The 20926-nt window shown below is 27.8% G+C and overlaps 1 protein-coding gene across 1 annotated transcript; it reads right to left on the bottom strand.

The window, feature by feature from the left end:
* Positions 1–821: 821 nt before the first annotated feature.
* On the bottom strand, positions 822–18433 carry LOC140448455 (endocuticle structural glycoprotein SgAbd-4-like). The gene is made up of 3 exons (XM_072541533.1): positions 18296–18433; positions 11205–11320; positions 822–1348 (listed from the first exon to the last, which is right to left on the bottom strand). Exons 1-3 carry the CDS (start codon positions 18308–18310, stop codon positions 1069–1071), a joined length of 411 nt encoding a protein of 136 aa, XP_072397634.1. The 5' UTR covers positions 18311–18433; the 3' UTR covers positions 822–1068.
* Positions 18434–20926: the final 2493 nt, after the last annotated feature.

Genomic DNA, 20926 nt, shown 5'->3' with positions numbered 1-20926 from the left:
TTTCTAACTAACGAAATATTGTATAAAATTGAATAACGAAACTTTTAACTTCTCATAATTTTTTCTCTAGGATCAATATTTTCCGAATTATAAACGAAAATAGGAGCAAAAAATGAGAAATTTTCAATTGCTTTCAGATTTTGTTAAATAAAAAATTTAGCATAGGGTTTGCGACTGGCGCATATAGTGATTATCGATATTGGGCACATCCTGAAGGGATTCCAGCAAAAAAATAGCTTCCTATGGAAAATGTCCAATCCAAAACAGATCCCGCCTAGACTATTATCATTTTTCTACTCAGCAGGGCAACATCGCCAAGTCTCAACTCAAGGTATTTTTGATAAACTGTAGAATGCGGGAGAAAGAAAGATTAGTCATGATAGAATGTATAGTACAGATAGCATGATATTAGACTTCAAGATACTACGGCAATCCAAGAAGCTAGAAGATTCAAAGTATCTAACAATGCGCTTTAATCGCCTGTAGTATTTAGGAGATATTTCTAGTAATTTTAGTTAAACTAAATTTAAATTATTAATATGATCTATTATTTTGAAATTATTGATTTAACATTTATTTTCTGTTGGATGGAGTTAACGTAATTTGTATCTATTTTATAAAATACTATCTATTTTTCTTTTATACCTTCTTATTCATTAAGAGTATATGGTTATGAGTATATTTTGAGTTATACGTCTGTTGTCGAAATATCATGTTATATTATAGAAAAATTTATTCTAATACATCTTTTCATTTTATCTGAGCATTCACTTATCCACTGGGTGTATGACGGTACATTAATTTTCATTTAAACAAAATCATTTTTTAAATTTGCAAATGTAAGCATTTATTCTCAAAATATATTACAACATTAAATAACAATCTATTAAAAATTAGGACAACATTAATATTATAGTATGTCCATATTTCTATAGATTAACTCATATGCCAAGTCACAAAACAATCCAGTATCGGTAAAAAAATCGTATTTCTTGGAAAAAGGGACCTATTTATCACAGAGTATTATGCAATGAGGGTGTTTAGTTATGTCTTAATATATGCTGCAGTTTACTTTCTTCCACTTCTTTCAGTCGTTGATGGTTGTGATGCTATCCAATCCAAAGCTTTTTGTATATTTGGAGGAATAGGAGGTGAGGTTGGTAAATGAGCTCCTTGTGGTTGGAAACCGCCCTCATCGTCTGCAACATATGTGAGTGATATTTTGTTACCCTCTTTGTCAGTATATTCATAATTTCCCTGAGCAGTGATAACTTGAGGATTTTCTGGATCGTTGGTTTTCTTTAAGGTACCTGTTTCTTCAGCTTTTATTCCATTATCAGCTTGAAAACTGAAAAAATATAACTTTAGTTATTTAATTAATTCTTTAATACCATACACATCCCACACACACACACACACACACACACACACACACACACACACACACACATATATATATATATATATATATATATACATATGTATATATGTATACAACAACTTGGTTAATCTGCTGCAGGTATCGTTAATCATAATTTTAGGAATTAACCCTATCGTTGCGACAATATGCTCGGTGTATCTTTTAGATCTGTTTCTACATTCCTCATACAACCTTTCGCTGTATGATAAGTTTCTCGAAACCATTTCATCGAAAACATGCTTAAATTAGTCTATTATCTGTTCTGTTAGTGGTGTTCTTAGTCTTTTTTTAGTTTAGTTGTATTAGTATTAAGTTATTTTTTTTCGGGCCTCCCAGGGGATTTTATCCGTAAGCGCAAGCGTTTATCTCCGACAGAGCATTTCGAAACACATCTATCTTTTATCTTTCTTTTGAAGTCCATTGTTCGGCAGCATATAGGTAAACTAAACTAGCGAAGCCTTTATTCTATTAAGATTGCATCCTATACAATATCTTATCTAAGGCGTTTATAAATATGTAATGTTAAACAATAGTAAAATTTAACTATTCTTATTAGTCCTATAATAATTACATACTTATATCTGTTAATTAAAGAAACAAGTATTTATAATGCAATATTTTGTATTCAACTATACCTATCCTTTTATTAGTGAAATTAATTAACTACAACTACACAGTGCTGAATACGGCTCTGATTAGAATGAATCATATATCGACAATCTAATAGCAACACTTGCCTGAGAGTTTTGGCAACACTGATCTCCGTAAGCGCAATGTTATTTTCTTATCTTGAAACAAAGTCACAAGAGCATTGCCATTCAACAACTCCTAGATTCCGATTTATTAAAAGAACCTTAAAGGGAATGTTTGGATTCCTCAGAATATTCTAGACATATCTCATGTAAAATATCCTATACCTATCTTAAACCGTTTTGGAAATGTTAAGTAATTTTAGTATTATTGCAAAATTTGTTACATCACACTCAATGTTTATTTCTGATCTTAGCAAATCTCTCTGTCTACATGACAGTAACAATTCTACATATGATTGGTTATGAAGACAAATACAAACATAAATGAATGTTGCTCGCTTATTTTATAAAACATTTCCAAATTTGCAGTCTATATCTCAAGGGATAATTAGTAAAATAGAAAAGCACTTTCGCGAGCTTTGACATGAAAGGCAGATAAAAAGCAGCTGCCAATGCAACAAGTGATGATGCCAAATTAGATATTATGCTTAAGTTTGGTTAAAAATATAAGGAATGATTCAAAACGTCATAAAGATCTTAACTATTTTTATTTTGTACCGAATTCAATATAAGGTATTAAAAACGGCTTTTATAAGACAAACAATAGACACTTCTATTTAACTAATGCAAACACTAGTTTGACTCCAGTTTCATGAAATTTTGTCCAATCAATTCCCATTTATTAATTATTTGAACAATAAAACAAAATAAAAGGTGTGTTTAATAACATGTTTCGTTTCCTAATGAGTGTACATTCACGCGTCACAGGCATGTTAATCATCAGAATTGCCGCTATTGGTCTCAAGGAAACTCTCAGTGTTTGACAAACTTTGACAAATGTTCTGATCCAGCAAACCCACAAATTACAGTGAATATAATATAATTTCAGCAAGATGAAGCACCACCCCATTAGTAAATCAATGTTCGGCAGTCCTCAACCGAATATTTCTAAATCAGTGGTTAGGGAGGTGACGATCGATGTAATGGCCAGCACCATCTCGTGATCTGACAGCATTAGACTTCGTCTTATGAGGATATGATAAAAATATTGTATACAAAACTAAACCCCTCAATTAAGCTGGCTTAAGAATACGAATAACGCTGGCTTGCCGAAGATATTAAGTAACGTTAGAAGAAATTTTTATTTAAAATTAGAATGTTGTCGAGACATTCGCGGCAAGCGTTTTGAACATTTTCTATTTCACATGAATAGTTTTTGTTTCTTATATTATCAAGAAATAAACCATATCGCTTATTAGTTTTTCAATGTGTTGTAGCAAATTTCTCTACTCAGATAATTTTCTTTTTTTTAATGTTACTTTTTTTAATAACTCTGAAACGACATAATATTTCCGAAACAATTAAAGGTGGGTATATCACATTATATATATAAAATATGTGTGTATAATATTCTGAGAAATTTCTGGCCGTTCCATCGATCCTCACCTCCCTATCCACTGATTTGCAAATATTCGGTTGATGACTGATAAACATTGATTTGGTAATGAGGTGATGATCGATCTTGCTGAAGGCATATTATATTCGCTGGAACTTGTGAGATTGCTGGATCAGGATATTTTTCAAAGTTTGTCAATCACTGAGGATTTTCCTTAGACCGATTAACATGGTTAATCGGTAATTCTGACGATTAACATGGTTGTGTGTTTAACACATTAACTTGTAAAGGAACACTAATCAGAAAACAAAACATGTTGGATCACATTGTTACCTAACATTGAAATTAATTGTTCACCAAAATACTTCTTCTATCACAGCTATCTTCCATGAGTTGGTATAATTTTATAATGATGCATTTTATTTTGTTTTATTGTTCGAATAATCAAAAAATGGCTATTGGTCATTCAAAATTTTATGAAACTGACTAACTCATTTGGTGACTCCTCTCTACACACGAAACTGTGAAATCCGACATTACCAAAAACATTTTATTGTCTACAGAGTCAAACTAGTTTTTGCATTAATAAAATGGGAGTATATATATATATATATATATATATATATATATATATATATATATATATATATTATATATATATATATATATATATATATATATATATATATATATATATAAGAAAAAAAAAGTACTTGTGACTCGTTTGGAAAAAATATATAAATGTTTTGGATGGGTTGGAGTCAATAAAAGGGGCTATTCGTTAACTATTTATTATCTTGAGCTTTCAATTGTGTTTACAATTATTATCAAGAGCTGCTAAAAAAGACAAAATATCTTATAAAGTTGAACTAGAAAGAATTTTATTTTTTTTTAACTCACCAAATAAAATTAGTTTGGTTAATAAAATTGCTGCAAATACATCTCAAAAAGAATTAATACAAAAATGTCCTTATCCAATAAATGCTTCTCTGAAATTTTAATATAATTTTATAGCGACCAATTACAAATAAGCCTCAATGTCATAAATGCCAACTTAAAACATTTTATTTTTGACAATTATAATTGCCAAAAATAAAATTTTGTTTAAAAATTCTTTTTTGGTTAGTAACAAAAAAGAAGAAGATTTATTCACCATTGATAGATGTCTGAACAAATGTAACAGATTAATGGAAATTAAATCAAAATGCGATATTTTACAAGTTTCATATATAAATTATAAAGAAATAATATAATTATAAATTTTGCTTAGATTTTGAATTTCTAATCTTTTGTTTAGTTTTGTCATATATATATATATATATATATATATATATATATATATATATATATATATATATATATATATATGTATATATATATATATATATATATATATATATATATATAATATGTATTGTAAAATCAAGGTTCATGACGCTTTGAATCATCCCTAATATTTTCAAGCAAACTCAAGCATAATTTCCAATTTGGCATCATAACTTATTGCATTAGCAATATTTATTATATTATATTAGTTATATATATATATATATATATATATATATATATATATATATATATATATATATATATATATATATATATACATAGTAACTACACTCTGTAGAGTAATAATGATTTAGATTTAGTTTTAATTTACACTTCTCCACTTCAGTTACATTGTTTGTAGACATGGGTGTGTTAAATAGCGACTTTTACATAAACTAGCAGTATTGCATAAAATCTTATAATATCAGTAAGTCACAGTGCACAAGGTAAACGTTATTATCTTTTAACCTCTAATCTCACCGTATATAGCTTTAACGAAAAAATCCGTGCTCGTTACTTACTTCACATCACGACAAAACAATAAAGATGTTCCCAACACATAAGAGACCTTTTATGGAATGTCAAACATATACTGCACCATTGTCTATTAGTTACAATGGTATACCTTACCTACTACAGGAACGGATTCTTGTCTTGTGTATTTAGTGTGGATATAAAATTTATGAAGCTTATTTTATTTACAAATTAATTGTGGTGTTTATTTGTATCTCTGTTTAAATGCACACAGTGTGAGACTTTAAAGTCACACTGTGACCTAATAAATCTACTGGGACCCACTTACTATATATTTCCATTCAGATTCTTTGATCTTTGTCCTATTTATTTCAGATTAATGATATATAATGCATATAGTATAAAATCATAATCGTGGCCAAGGTAACGATCCGATTAAATAAATAATAGAACTAATCAACATCTGCGAGACAGGATATAAATACATACTACGTTCATATGGGAATAAGCCACCATTAATTACAATGATAATTTTTTTGACATGACATTGTCAACATTATTGGCAGTTATACATATAGTTTTCCAACTAATTTATTTAATAATCTTTTTTGAGATGGATTTCCGGAGTTGAAATCGAAACATCAAATTATTTAGGTAAAATGTAATTGTTATTACAATTAATTGTGGCTTATTTCCATCTAAACGTTGTATTTAATTTAGACATGCCACAAGAACCCAATTTTAGAACCTTACGGACATAAATACTTGATTTTATGAAAAAGATAATAAAAATAGATATAAATTATTACATACACAAAAGAAAAAATAAGAAATGCGCTATATAGTCTACTGTCCATCAACCTAGGAATCTAAGAGAAAGAAAGAAGCTGTAATTTTGTGGATGACTGAAAAATATCAAAATAGATGTTTATTTTGGTGGAAAACTGGACATTTTCCTTTAAGACGCTGTAAAAAGCCTCAATTTAATAATGATAAGAAAACAAAATACATGGGGCACTTTTGTAGTCGAACAACGCAAAGTTGTAGATCTTGTAAATATTTTTTTTGCAGTTACAGTTTTTTCACGTATTTTCTTTCAAAAATATGTCAAAATATAATGTTAGTCATATTATTTATGATAATTAATAACTGTACGCTTTTCACAGTGTCAATCACACAATTTCAGATTTTAGGACCATAAAAATTATTCTTCACAACGGTTAAAGGACACAATTTTAGATATTACGACCATAAAAATTTGTCCTTCATAATCTTTTTAAGCAATTCATGGAGCTACAGCTTGCTGCATTTTTTTTTCAAGTCTTTAGATTGACCGACTGTAACATATTAACTTAGTCAAGTTAAAACATACTTCACAGTTAAACTAACTCCGATAAATAACCAGAATATAGGAAGCCAAAGAGTCCATATCATATTATTTTAGTTTTTGCTAAATATTATCGCACTCATTATACAGATTGAGCCCAACTCTGTAATAAGCAACATACATCGTAAAAAGTCATGGCCAATAAAGACGAATATAATTTTATTCACGTGTACTTTCTCTTGTATTTAAATATTATTAATAAAAGGACAAATATGTTTTTTATTGAACATCCTACAAACCGCCGTTAAACACTAATTTATAATTTTTTTTTGGGCTGCCAATTTTTCTGATTAACACAGTTTACGCAGATACTATAGTCCGCATATTTTACTAATTAGCTTCAACTATACCTACGTCCAATCTATCTCAACTTTCACGACCTTCTTCAATAATTAGTTATCTATTTCTATGAAAGCTCAATGAAAGAATGAAAAAGTTGACCAGTGAAGAGAATACGTTCTTGCGTTAAGCTAAAAAAAATTTATTATTATTGATAGGAAATATTTAGTAATGTATTTAGTATATATTTAGTAATTTAGTTTAATGAGACTATCTTACAGAAGACCTCTAAGAATTCAATAGGAAATTATGACAAAGAAGTAACTATAAGAGAGTAATTAATAGTTTTATAGAACAAAAATGTTGAATAATAATAATAAACAAAATAATAATAAGAAACAGATATATTTTAGAGAAGGAAATAAGAATTTCATGGAAAAGTACATAGCAAAATAATTGAAAAGAATGATCAAGGAAAAAGGAGGTAATTATATTAACAAATAAAATAAAGATATAACCAATTTATTTAAATTTTGTAATAAGGTTGAACTAGTGCAGCCAAAGTGCAGCATATGAGGAAAAACTGATGATAGATTCAGTATTAAAAGTTATGTGGGGGAAGTTTGTACTTTAGTTTAAAAGAAATCACAAAAATACTGTTCTACCGAATTAACCACGATTTCAGTTGAAAATACGTTTATTTGACATTTCGATTTCCACTTTCACTGTATGGCAGGGTTTGAGGAGACAAAATTAAAAATTATTTTTAAGAATACGACCAGAAGATCGACTTTAGACCAGGAAGATCTTGTATTGATAACTTTTTTGACTAACATAACTAATGAAAAATCTCTAGAATGTGGAAGCCAAGTACATCTGGTTTTTGCAGACCAAAAGAAAGTGTATGAAAATGTTCCCATTAACAAACTGTGGTTAACAAACAGCTTAAAGCAGAATGGGACTCTAGGGTAATTACAACAAGGGGTAAACAACTCTTGAAATTAATAATCGGAAATAACCTACAATGTATATCTACAGAAGAAATAACTTGGCCTACAGATCCAAATAAAACATCAGATCTCTTAAATTTCTGTGCAATTAAAGGCATATCTCTTAAATACTGCGCAATAGAATCATGTTGGGACCTTTCTTCAGAACACATTATCTACTTTTCGTTTTCCCATTCTAATTTACCTAGACTCTAAAGTTATACTTGAAGTAAGCCTCCAGTCTTAACCAATAACCAAACAAACTGAAACATATTTCGAAGTGCACTTACAGAGCACAAATTGAAAACACATTCAATATGAAATTAACAATTGTTCAATATCTTACTACTCACATACAAAAAACGGGATGAAGTGCTACTCCTAAACAGACAATATGGAAGGAAATCATAACTTTTTCTCCGAGTGCAAAAAACTTGATTAAAGAGAAAAGAAATTCATGATGAAGTGGCAAAACATACACGCACCTATTGACAAAGCAAACTTAAACAGAATTACCAGAAGATTTAAAAATCTGTTAAAAAAAGAAAAAAATAAGGGGATCCAAACTTACGTTGGTATCTATGAACGCCGTTCATAGATACCAACTATTCTTTATGGAAAGTGTCGAGAAAAGTAAAAGGGCAACAAGATGCCATACCTCCTTTAAAAAATGCCAAAAGTAAATGAGCAAGAACTGATACAGAGAAATCCGAGACATTCGCAGAACATCTTTCGAAAGTATTTAGTCCATTTGCCAAAGTAGTGCCTTTAGAACAAGAAGAATCACTTCATTATTTTCTTGACGCTTCATATTAAATGAAACTACTAATCTCCCAATTTAACATTAAAGAATGAAGTAAAACCGATAATAAAAAGTAAGATAAAACCCAGTAAGGCGCCCGGATATGACCTTATTACTGGTAAGGTCCTTTAAGAATCCATAATTGCTACAGAATAATCACTATGATCTTCAATGCTATGTTAAGTCTGCACTACTTCCCTTTACAATAAAAAATTGCCCCGAATTTTACTCATTTAAAAACCTGGTAAAGATCCAAAAGATGTCAACTCATACCGACCGATTAGTCTATTACCAGTCATTTCTGAAGTTTTAACCAAAAGGATTAAGGGTTTTAACAGGGTCTTATACTAGACTGAGACTTGCATGGCCTAGATGTAAAGCTATCTTTATGTTTGCAGCTTCTGGTATTTGGAACCATTATCTTAAGTTTCTCAGCCGATTTTGCATTTTGTAATATATAATTGATTAGGTATGGATCATCAAAACTGTTTGAAATGATCCGAAAATTTTTCGAAAGATGCTTCAACGGAGAAGAAGTTCCAGAAGAATGGAGACAATCGTATATCTCTCCAATACACAAGAAATTCACAAAGACGGCTCCTAAAAACTATAGAGGGATCGCAGTGATTGCTACTATAGGCCAACTATACTTAAAAGTACTACGAAACCTGATAAAAAATGATATTAAAGACAAACAACCCGAAGAACAATCGGGATTTAGGGCCGGACGCTCCACTATGGATAATATTTTCACATTAGAATTGCAATCACATTAGAATCGATGGAAAAACGGGTGCAGAGAAATAGAGAACCCATATAGCTTTAATAGATTTAGAAAAAGCATATGACAGTGTACCGATCTGCCAACTATGAATATAAATGGATAACTTGAAAATAAACCCAATTCTTATTAATGCCACTCAAAAATACTACGAACAAAACTTTGCAAAAATTAAAATGGGACAAGAAATCACCTCTCCTTTTCAAACAACAAAGGGACTAAGACAAGGCTGCTATCTGTCACCCACTTTATTTAAAATCTATTTGGACAGATCCTTAATGAAATGGGTAAAAAAATGTAGAAACATGGGAAAAACGGTGGAAGAAAACATGCTATATACACTTTTCTTTGCGGATGAACAGGTAGTAATTGCCGAAGACAGCTACGATCTTAGCTATATGAAGTTATCAACAAAAAAATATTTGCTGGCATTAAACAACAAACACATTAATTACAAAAGTCGAAATGTCAATAAAATTCATAATTTTAATTATAATTATTGAGGTTTATTTACAAAAAAAATAAGAGTCAATTGGTTATTATACACTGTTAATTGCCGTTATTATTATACCAGTTGTTTGAATTTATTTTAAAGAAGCGCAAATACAATCAAGTTTATGTCACGATTTTTGTGGGAAGATATACAATTACCATAACGATTACGAAATTTGCACACCCGATGCATAAATGAGTAACCACAGTACTTAACCTATGTTTTGATATTATCTACTACTGATCTAACCAGTTTAAACATTTGCATAATTGATCAAAATAACAGAGGTAAAATATTTAAGGTAACTAACTAGTAAATAAAATAATAATAATAATAAAATAAAGTAATTGTTTTTAATAAAAGCTGGTTTATGGGATAGTTAGCAGCTTTTAAATGACATGTAAAAAGCAATATAGGCAAATAAAAAAGGAAACGATAAAACTGGTATTAACTGTACAAATAGCTAAATAAAGATTTCGTAAAAAGATAAAAACTAATGTATGGTAACATAATCTTTAGTTTTTAATAGTGAGTTAAAATTATCAAATATAAATAATTATACATATTTAAATATTTTGTTTTAATTTTTATTTTTAATATTTTATACTCGACCACCCGACGCCTTCTAAGAACCTTCGTGAAGACGACACTTCATCGTTTGTTTTTTTTTTATTTGCGCTATAGTCAGATCAGTTGCAGGATATTCAGATACACTCTATAAATCTGTAGATCTGTGAGCTAACTAGGCCGTAGATTATTACTTGAGGCAACTTTTACCATATTATCCTATCGATATTTATATTTATTACAGCAGCAGCCATATAGCAGCATATATACTTATTCAGTACAATGATGATTGTACTGACCTTCTAGCATGGCCAAAATACGTTTATCTGGCTTTCAGGAAAATTATATTTGGTTTGCAGTTATTATTAATTAGTATTTTATGCTGGTTTAGAAAATAGGTTTAAAAAGAACAACATAGGAAAACTTACTAGATATTTTGCATAGCTACGATCTTGGGTGAAGTACCCAATGGAAAACAAACAAAATATTGAAAATCATTTTCGACAAGTTTTCTTAATACTAAATAGTTACCCACCTCCAGCTATATCCCCCGTCAGGAGTGATTTCGTTGGTTTGACTAATAATTTTAACTTCTTTCTCTCCCTGTGGTGCACCATAGGTGTTGAATATACATATACATAATAAACTAATCTGAAAAAAATGTTTTAATTTTTTTACATCAGTAAATTAATAGATATATATATATATATATATATATATATATATATATATATATATATATATATATATATATATATATATATATATATATATAGTTTGAATTTAGTTCTTGAACCTTAATATATATTTTTTTAGTGGATTTTCTTGGGCTTAGGTTCATAAAAAAATTTGATTTGATACTAAGGCATTTTTATATATTTTTTCGACGTTTCGGCAGGAAATCCATGCCTTTTTCAAGAAGTAATATTGACTAAAAAACATTTTATGATAGACATAATACGATTTAAAAGTTAAACTTTTGACTTACCAAGCATGTAAAAATTTGTTACTAACAAGTAGACGTCACAATTAAAATAATATTAAAAACATAGGACATACCCACTAAGTCACTACATGTAAAATATATTTTAGATCTAATGTGTTGTTTATTGAAGTTAGTTTATCGTTTAAACAACCAGTTATTTTAACATCATAGGCGTTCTGAGATTGTCTTTTTATGTGTTTTTATATTAAGTTAAAATATATTTTGTTCAAATTTTTGTCATCTTTTTTATCATTTATTGCATTATTATTTTTTTTTATTTGTATAGACTCTAGAAGCTCTCTCTTTTTCCTGTTGGGTTCACTTTTTAGGATCTTGGTTTTCTCAAAATCAAATTTATGTATTTTTTCGTTTTCATGTTTTGTGAGGGCGGTTGAGTTTTTTTTGTCATATTTGTGGGAACGTATTCTTGAGTTAAGTAGCTGACTGGTTTGTCCAATATAAACTCCATCACAATTCGAGCAGGGAATTTCATATACAACATGCGATCTTTTTAATAGAGGGGTTTTTGTTTTTAATCTTGTAAAATTCTTTTTCAAAAGATTGTGCCCTTTATGAGCAACCATAATATTATGTTTGGACAGAAGATTTGCAATTTGTTCTGATAATCCTTTTATATAGGGAAGAGACATATAGTTTTTCTTTACCGTGTTGGTTTCATTGTTATTATTGTTATTGTAAAATTTATGCAGTCGCGATTTGAAAGTGTTGTCGATAAGGTGGTGTGGTTATGAATTAAGTGTTAGTGCTATTTTTGCTTTTTTAATGGCCTGAGGTCTATTAATAGGATCGGATAATCTGATAGCTCTATCGGCGAGTCCGATAACTACTGATTTCTTTTGAGACAGGGGATGATGAGAGTTGAAATTCAGATATCTCGATGACCAGGTTTTTTTGGTGTACCATGAAGTAGTTATAGTGCTGTTTTCTCTATGTAAGGTCAGGTCCAGAAAATTAATTTGATGATTTTTTTCAATTTCTAATGTAAATTTTAGTTTTTGGTGAAAGTTATTGAATTTATTGAAGTTATTGACCAGAGGATAAAATGGATATTTTACTAAATGAATTCAATAACTTTCACCAAAAACTAAAATTTACATTAGAAATTGAAAAACATCATCAAATTAATTTTCTGGACCTGACCTTACATAGAGAAAACAGCACTATAACTACTTCATGGTACACCAAAAAAACCTGGTCATCGAGATATCTGAATTTCAACTCTCATCATTCCCTGTCTCAAAAGAAATCAGTAGTTATCGGACTCGCCGATAGAGCTATCAGATTATCCGATCCTATTAATAGACCTCAGGCCATTAAAAAAGCAAAAACAGCACTAACACTTAATTCATACCCACACCACCTTATCGACAACACTTTCAAATCGCGACTGCATAAATTTTACAATAACAATAATAACAATGAAACCAACACGGTAAAGAAAAACTATATGTTTCTTCCCTATATAAAAGGATTATCAGAACAAATTGCAAATCTTCTGTCCAAACATAATATTATGGTTGCTCATAAAGGGCACAATCTTTTGAAAAAGAATTTTACAAGATTAAAAACAAAAACCCCTCTATTAAAAAGATCGCATGTTGTATATGAAATTCCCTGCTCGAATTGTGATGGAGTTTATATTGGACAAACCAGTCAGCTACTTAACTCAAGAATACGTTCCCACAAATATGACAAAAAAAACTCAACCGCCCTCACAAAACATGAAAACGAAAAAATACATAAATTTGATTTTGAGAAAACCAAGATCCTAAAAAGTGAACCCAACAGGAAAAAGAGAGAGCTTCTAGAGTCTATACAAATAAAAAAAAAATAATAATGCAATAAATGATAAAAAAGATGTCAAAAATTTGAACAAAATATATTTTAACTTAATATAAAAACACATAAAAAGACAATCTCAGAACGCCTATGATGTTAAAATAACTGGTTGTTTAAACGATAAACTAACTTCAATAAACAACACATTAGATCTAAAATATATTTTACATGTAGTGACTTAGTGGGTATGTCCTATGTTTTTAATATTATTTTAATTGTGACGTCTACTTGTTAGTAACAAATTTTTACATGCTTGGTAAGTCAAAAGTTTAACTTTTAAATCGTATTATGTCTATCATAAAATGTTTTTTAGTCAATATTACTTCTTGAAAAAGGCATGGATTTCCTGCCGAAACGTCGAAAAAATATATAAAAATGCCTTAGTATCAAATCAAATTTTTTTATGAACCTAAGCCCAAGAAAATCCACTAAAAATATATATATATATATATATATATATATATATATATATATATATATATATATATATATATATATATATATATATATATATATATATACATATACATATATATATATATATATTTATATATAATATATATATATATATATATATATATGTATATATATATATATATACTATTTTTTTTAATCTCGAGCTTTCAATTGTGTTTACAATTATTATCAAGAGCTAAAAAAGACAAAATATCTTACAAGGTTGAACTAAAAAGAAAAAACAATTTTTGTTAACTTACCAAATTAAAATTAGTTTAGTAAGTAAAAATTACTGCTAATACATCTTAAAAATATTTAATATAAAAATATTTTAATCCAATAAATGTTTCTCTACAAATTTTTATAATTTTGAAAACATTTTTTTTAATACAAAAATTATTGAATTTATAAATAAGTTAAAATATCAACCAATTACAAATAAGCCTCAATGTCATAAATGCCAACATAAAATTTTTATTTTTGACAATTATATTGCCAAAAGTAAAATTTCGTTTAAACATTCTTTTTTGTTTAGTAACAAAAAAGAAGAAGATTTATTCACCGTTGACAGATGTCTGAAAAAATTTAACAGATATATCGAGAATTAAATATGACATTTTACATAGTTTTATATATAAATCATAAAGAAAGAATATAATTATAAATTTTGCTTAGATTTTGAATTTCTGATCTTTTGTTTAAATTATTATCACTTTTGCTATTTTACATGCCTGATTACATGCTCTGCCAAAGCACAAGATGGTTTTTTAATTCTTGCAATCACTTTTGTGAGAAATAATGCGATTTGAAAGATTTCTTCCGGTCTCACCAACATATTCAGCCTCACACTGAGTACAACTAATGCTGTATACTATTGATTTGAAATCGAGATCGACGCGGTTCAACCCGGAAGACTGGTGAGTTTAATATTAATTTTTATAATAATATTAATCTTAGCTCTTTTTTTAATATATATGTATATATATATATATATATATATATATATATACATATATATATATATATATATATATATATATATATATATATATATATATATATATATATATATATATATATATATATATATATCGCTTAACTTAAAAGACCAAGAAATAGTGCTGAAAGAGAAACAAATAGATATCTGTTTCTACAGGAAAAAAAAGAAAGGAAAAGGACAATCAAAATATTAGGTGAATACATACTAATCTACAGTGGAGTAGCAACAGAAAACAGGGCCAAAGAAGGCGTAACCTTACTGATACACCAAAGGTACCAAAATTACATCGAAGAGTGTCAACACATGTTAGAAAGAATTGTAACAACAAAGATAAGAATGGAGAAGGAAGACTTTAACATCATCGGAGTCCCAGAAAATAACAAGATTCAAACAATAACGGAAACGTTTTATGACGAATTGCAACAAGTAATAGATCAAGTTTCAGGGAAGATGATAATATAGGGGGATTTTAACGCTCGAATAGGCAATCAAGTAATACCCAAAATTAAGTAAAAACACGAAGAATGTTAAAAATGTAAATAGAGAACCAATGATAAACTTCTGCACGAATAACGAACTTTTATAAATAACACATTTTTTGACCACTAAGATTACCACAAATATACATTAAATACTACCCGTGGACAAAGTTTTATGATAGATTACCTTATAACCAACAAAGATATACATCCATTAAAAATAATCAACTCAGCGCAGATGTAGGTAGCGACCACAGAATAGTATTATGTAAAGTAAGAATCATCATAAAATACTTCACACCTAAGAGGGCGGCACCAACACAAACAAAACTCAGAGTCGAAGGACTAAATACGGAATTCACGGAATACTTATACAGAAAAAGAATATCAGACAAGATCGCTGGAAATGAAATATTAAAAACGATAACATCAAGGAAAGCTCGGAAAAACTCAAAAATAACATAACTAAAGCAGCAACAGAAACGTTTGGAGAGAGCGAAGTAACAAACACTAACAAATCAAAAAAAAAAACCCCATGTTTTAAAGAGGAAGTGAAGACAAAATATGAAGAAGAGAAGCAAGCCTTTTTACAATACAGAATACAACGAACACAAAGGGACGCGTAACAAAAGGTCGGGAAATATTCATAACTATTGGCACTTATGGTGATAATATCATAGAAAAGGAACATGGATGTGATAAAACCACTGTCAGATAAGTAAAAACAAACAAGCACAAGTTGAGTACGGCATAAACAAGAAATACAAAAAACAAAACAACCAAAATAAAAAAATTTATTAAGTGAAACGATAGCAGAACAAATAAAATTCAGGATATAATGAATACTTTAAAGCTATTATACTAGTATGGGAAATACCTTACCTTACAATAGTTACAATAGGCTAAGAAATAATATAGAATTAAAGTAGGGTAAAATACTTAAGAAATAAATAGACAGAGAACGAAACAGAAAAAGAAAGATAAGAAAAAAAGTTAGAAATAGAAAAATATAAAATACAAGACCAAAATTATTATTCAAGGGGCAAGAAATATAGAAATTAAAACGTTATGAGAAGGTATAGATAACAATGAAAGAATAGAAAAAATAATAAGAAAAAAGCAAATTTGATATTGTTTTTTTTATAGAACAATTGGCCTTACTGTACTTTTTAAATTTCTGATTAAAATAATTTAAAACAATAAATATTTTCTTGATAATAAAATTATTTTTAATAAACCTTACAAAGAATTATACATTGCAAGGATAAAAAATTATAAATTAAAATATAAGGGATATGACCGAAAAAATAGATTTGAACGTATTGTATCAATAAACTTTAAAATTGAATAAATTTTATTTGCTTTAATATTAATATTTATTATTTATTATTTTACTAGCACACTAAAATTATTTAGAAAAAAAAAACGATAAAGACCAAATACTATGTACCGGATATTATAAATATACTCGTATACATTATTGTAGCTATTGAAAAGAAATTTAAATATTTTTGAAAGCTCGAGTAATAACATTAGTCTTTTATTGACCCTTTTATCTCACCAACCCAAACTTAGTATTATTTTTTTCAAACTACTCAACAAAGTACTTCTTTTTTCTTACTTGTTGCAGCTGATAATGAAGGGTGAAATCAAAGGAAAGCGGGTTCCGGGTAGACGACAAACAAATATTCTGGCTAAAAACCATTCGTGACTGCACACGTGGTAAAACATACAGATAATTTTAAGAAAAGCAGAAGATAGAGACGAATGTGCAATGTTTATAGCCAACCTTCACTAGTGGTGACGGCAATAGAAGAAGAAGGAGATAAAAGTTACAACATTTACTATATTATGTAGTACATTTTTAAAAATTAAAAACATGAAACTAAAGTAGACAAATAATGACAGTATCTAAGGAAGGTAATATTTAAATAAATGAATGTGATAAAGAGAAAAAGATATATATATATATATATATATATATATATATATATATATATATATATATATATATATATATATATATATATATATATATTATAAGTAATATAAAAAATTTACTTATAACCCATACTAAATTACATAGTCTAAACCAGAGCCAAAACAAAATAAATAAAAATAGTGATCAGAACAACTAATAACTAGAACCAATAAATCAATCTTAGGTCAGCATAAATCCTCACGTGATAAAAAAGAAATATACTCTGAAAAAAAACCAATTATAATTTATTAAGCAGCAAAACAAAGCAATGTTTAAAAAACCATATAGTTTAGCAATGGCAAATACATTTTTTAAACGCCCATATTACAAAATTTTGGCGTAGTATTTGCGATATAAAAAATTATGAAGAAACAACAAATTCCCATTTTACTAGAAAAGAGTGCCGTCAAAAAATTAATAAAATATTAATCAAAAACAGAGTTCACCAAAATTGGAGACCATGAGCAACTTGTCACATACAAAAAGATTTCATTGAAAAGGAGTTAATTACTATGAGCATGAGTTAGAAATTTAAATCACGAACTACAAGTTTGGCGTTAGGTTATTAATTAAAAATTTTAGTTTTGATTATAAATTATTATATGTGTCATTTTATCTGAAGACGTCCTTTTATAAATAGTGAGTAAAAACAGAATAAATATGAAGCGTTAGCTATAAAAAAATAAAATAAATACACATGAAAGTAGTATTATCTTAATATTTACTTGGAAAACAATAAATGGGACTATATTTACTCATGCGAATGTTAAGTGCAATTATCACGCTACACGTTAAAGTTTATTCAATTATTTGATAACTGTTATGATAGTACGTTTAGGATTGATAAGTTAAAAATTGAACTTACCCTTAACCAATCCATTTTCTGTCACTACCGCAAAATAGTATTCAGTTATAATCCACTACAGTAACGACTCCAAGTATTTATAGTGCATATAATATATGTGTAAGTAAAATAATTCTTCCCCCACAAAGTACATCTCTATGCGTTTGTTGCAACATATTATAAATGGCATCATGTACAAACACCCAAATGATCACACAACATTAAATTCTTCTGAGAAGAAGTAACGACTTTATATGACTTAAAATAACTGCATCTTAATCCTTTTCCACGTAGAAAAAATCAAGGTGTTGATATAAGCTTTAATCTAGCGATGGGAAATTTTCTGTAGCAATTATTTAATTAAAAGAACAAAAAAAAATTTAAAACGCTGAAATTATTGTAGAGAAATATACATAATTGCACTATTATTTTAAAATTTAAAACTATAGATTTTGTATAGCCTATATTTTTAAGGCTTAACATATATTCAATCATTTTTTATATATTAAACATTTTTCATAAGGAATTAATCTCGAAGACTAAAAGCAGATAATTATATAATATGTATATATCTATAAATATATCTATATATAATATATATATATATATATATATATATATATATATATATATATATATATATATATATATATATATAATTTATATTTAAATGGGAATAAGCCACAATTAAAGGTTAAAATACGTATATTGACGTTTCAATTTCCACTTCGGAAATCGTTCTCAAAATATATATATAATATATATATAATATATATATACATATATATATATATATATATATATATATATATATATATATATATATATATATATATATATATATATATATAATTTATATTTAAATGGGAATAAGCCACAATTAAAGGTTAAAATACGTATATTGACGTTTCAATTTCCACTTCGGAAATCGTTCTCAAAATACAAACATTAGTAGATTAAACAAATTTTGTTTTTTGTTACTTAGTGAAAAATTCTTCTAATAATTTAATTTTATCTGACTCATCTATATTGACAATTCAGACATACCTTATACATTTTAAAGTAGACGTCTTTAAAATGATATTGCCAATATTGTTGAGTTGCATTCCTGGGACGACTTTACTTATAAGATAGTTCATTCGATTACATGAAATATATATATATATATATATATATATATATATATATATATATATATATATATATATATAATATATATATATACTGATATATATATATATATATATATATATATATATATATATACATATATAATATATATATATATATATATATATACTGATATATATATATATATATATATATATATATATATATATATATATATATATATATATATACTAAAAATTTAGTGGTTACTTCTGAATAGTTTTATTAATTAGAGTAAGGAGTTTTCTTTCCAAATCACATCCGAATATGTAGCTTAAACTAAAACGTATATAATGGTAAATATTATTTTATGGAGTCGACATGGATGCTTAAGACTGTGAATGTGACTAAACTATAAGCCTTCGTGATGTAGACTTTTGTCAATTCTTAAAAATAAGTTGGATATCAAAAATGTTGAAGCGAAAGTTGTATCTTTTATAGATTTGACCTGATGATGAAACTGCTCATAAAAAGTTGCTAGGTTTATCTAGAGCAGAGGATTTTTTGGTAAAGCGCAAAGTAAAGAGCATGGTTTATTACAAAGAACTCACAATCAGGTGGTAGAGAAAAGTAGTGTCTTATGTTTGAAGGCAATAAGATGAAATAAAAGGTAAAAAATACATCCACAAGGCGTAAATTATGAAATATACACAGTTATTTCTGGTCTTAAATACAAAGTTTGAGATACCACCATCAAATCAAACCCAATTGGAAAACATTTCATAGTCAAATATTTCTGGATAAGAAATCCTGAGAAAAAACCTTTAGACAGAAACTTCAAGACATGAATGAGTTCTAGATCTCACCCTATAAAACAAATTACAGAAGAGTATTTCAACCTTTTAAGTATCAACCGATACATATTATTCACGATAAAACTAATATTGTGTTACATAATTTCCTAAACTTCCTTTCTATTGGATTTTTAAGTCAAAGATGAATACGTATGTCTATTAACAATAATTATTACATGTCAACCTGAAATAAAAACAGAGTTTACCCAAAAAAAAAAACATTTTATAAATTTTGTATTAAATATATAGTGAAATTTGATGTATGTAAGTATTAATTATTAACGTTATTACATAAAACTTCATGGGACTTTGAGGTTCCTCTGGTACGTGATGAAAGTTAATACAAAAATTTGCTACGTACCTCTACTCTACTTCTTCTTCTTCAGTGTCTTATCCGGTCCGGATGTTGGACCTCTACTCTACTAGTTACCATAAATAAATGCAAAAGAGCAAAAAATTAAATTATTGATATTTAATCATTACCAATATTATATTCCATGTAAAGCAAGTTTCTCCTAGGGGCAAAATATAAGCAACAATACATTGTCTTGCAGTACAGCCCTAACGGTATCAATTCTGGCGTGTACATAAAAATGTAAGTGGGTGTGGGCTAATCCTGCACGTTGATTGCGTTGCTGGTATGTTGGCCAAATCGTACTGGACATGATGCTGATAGAAAAGGTATTCA

Source organism: Diabrotica undecimpunctata, chromosome 8 (assembly GCF_040954645.1).
Source record: "Diabrotica undecimpunctata isolate CICGRU chromosome 8, icDiaUnde3, whole genome shotgun sequence".
NCBI lineage: Eukaryota > Metazoa > Arthropoda > Insecta > Coleoptera > Chrysomelidae > Diabrotica > Diabrotica undecimpunctata.
The sequence above is the reverse complement of the archived record's forward strand: the minus strand, read 5'-3'. Positions and strand labels throughout refer to the sequence as shown.

Excerpts from the sequence above, each read along its gene's own strand:
- LOC140448455 (XM_072541533.1), bottom strand. Across the intron at positions 1,349-11,204 it reads GACGGGGGATATAGCTGGAG|TTTTCAAGCTGATAATGGAA; the intron begins GTGGGTAACTAT and ends ATATTTTTTCAG.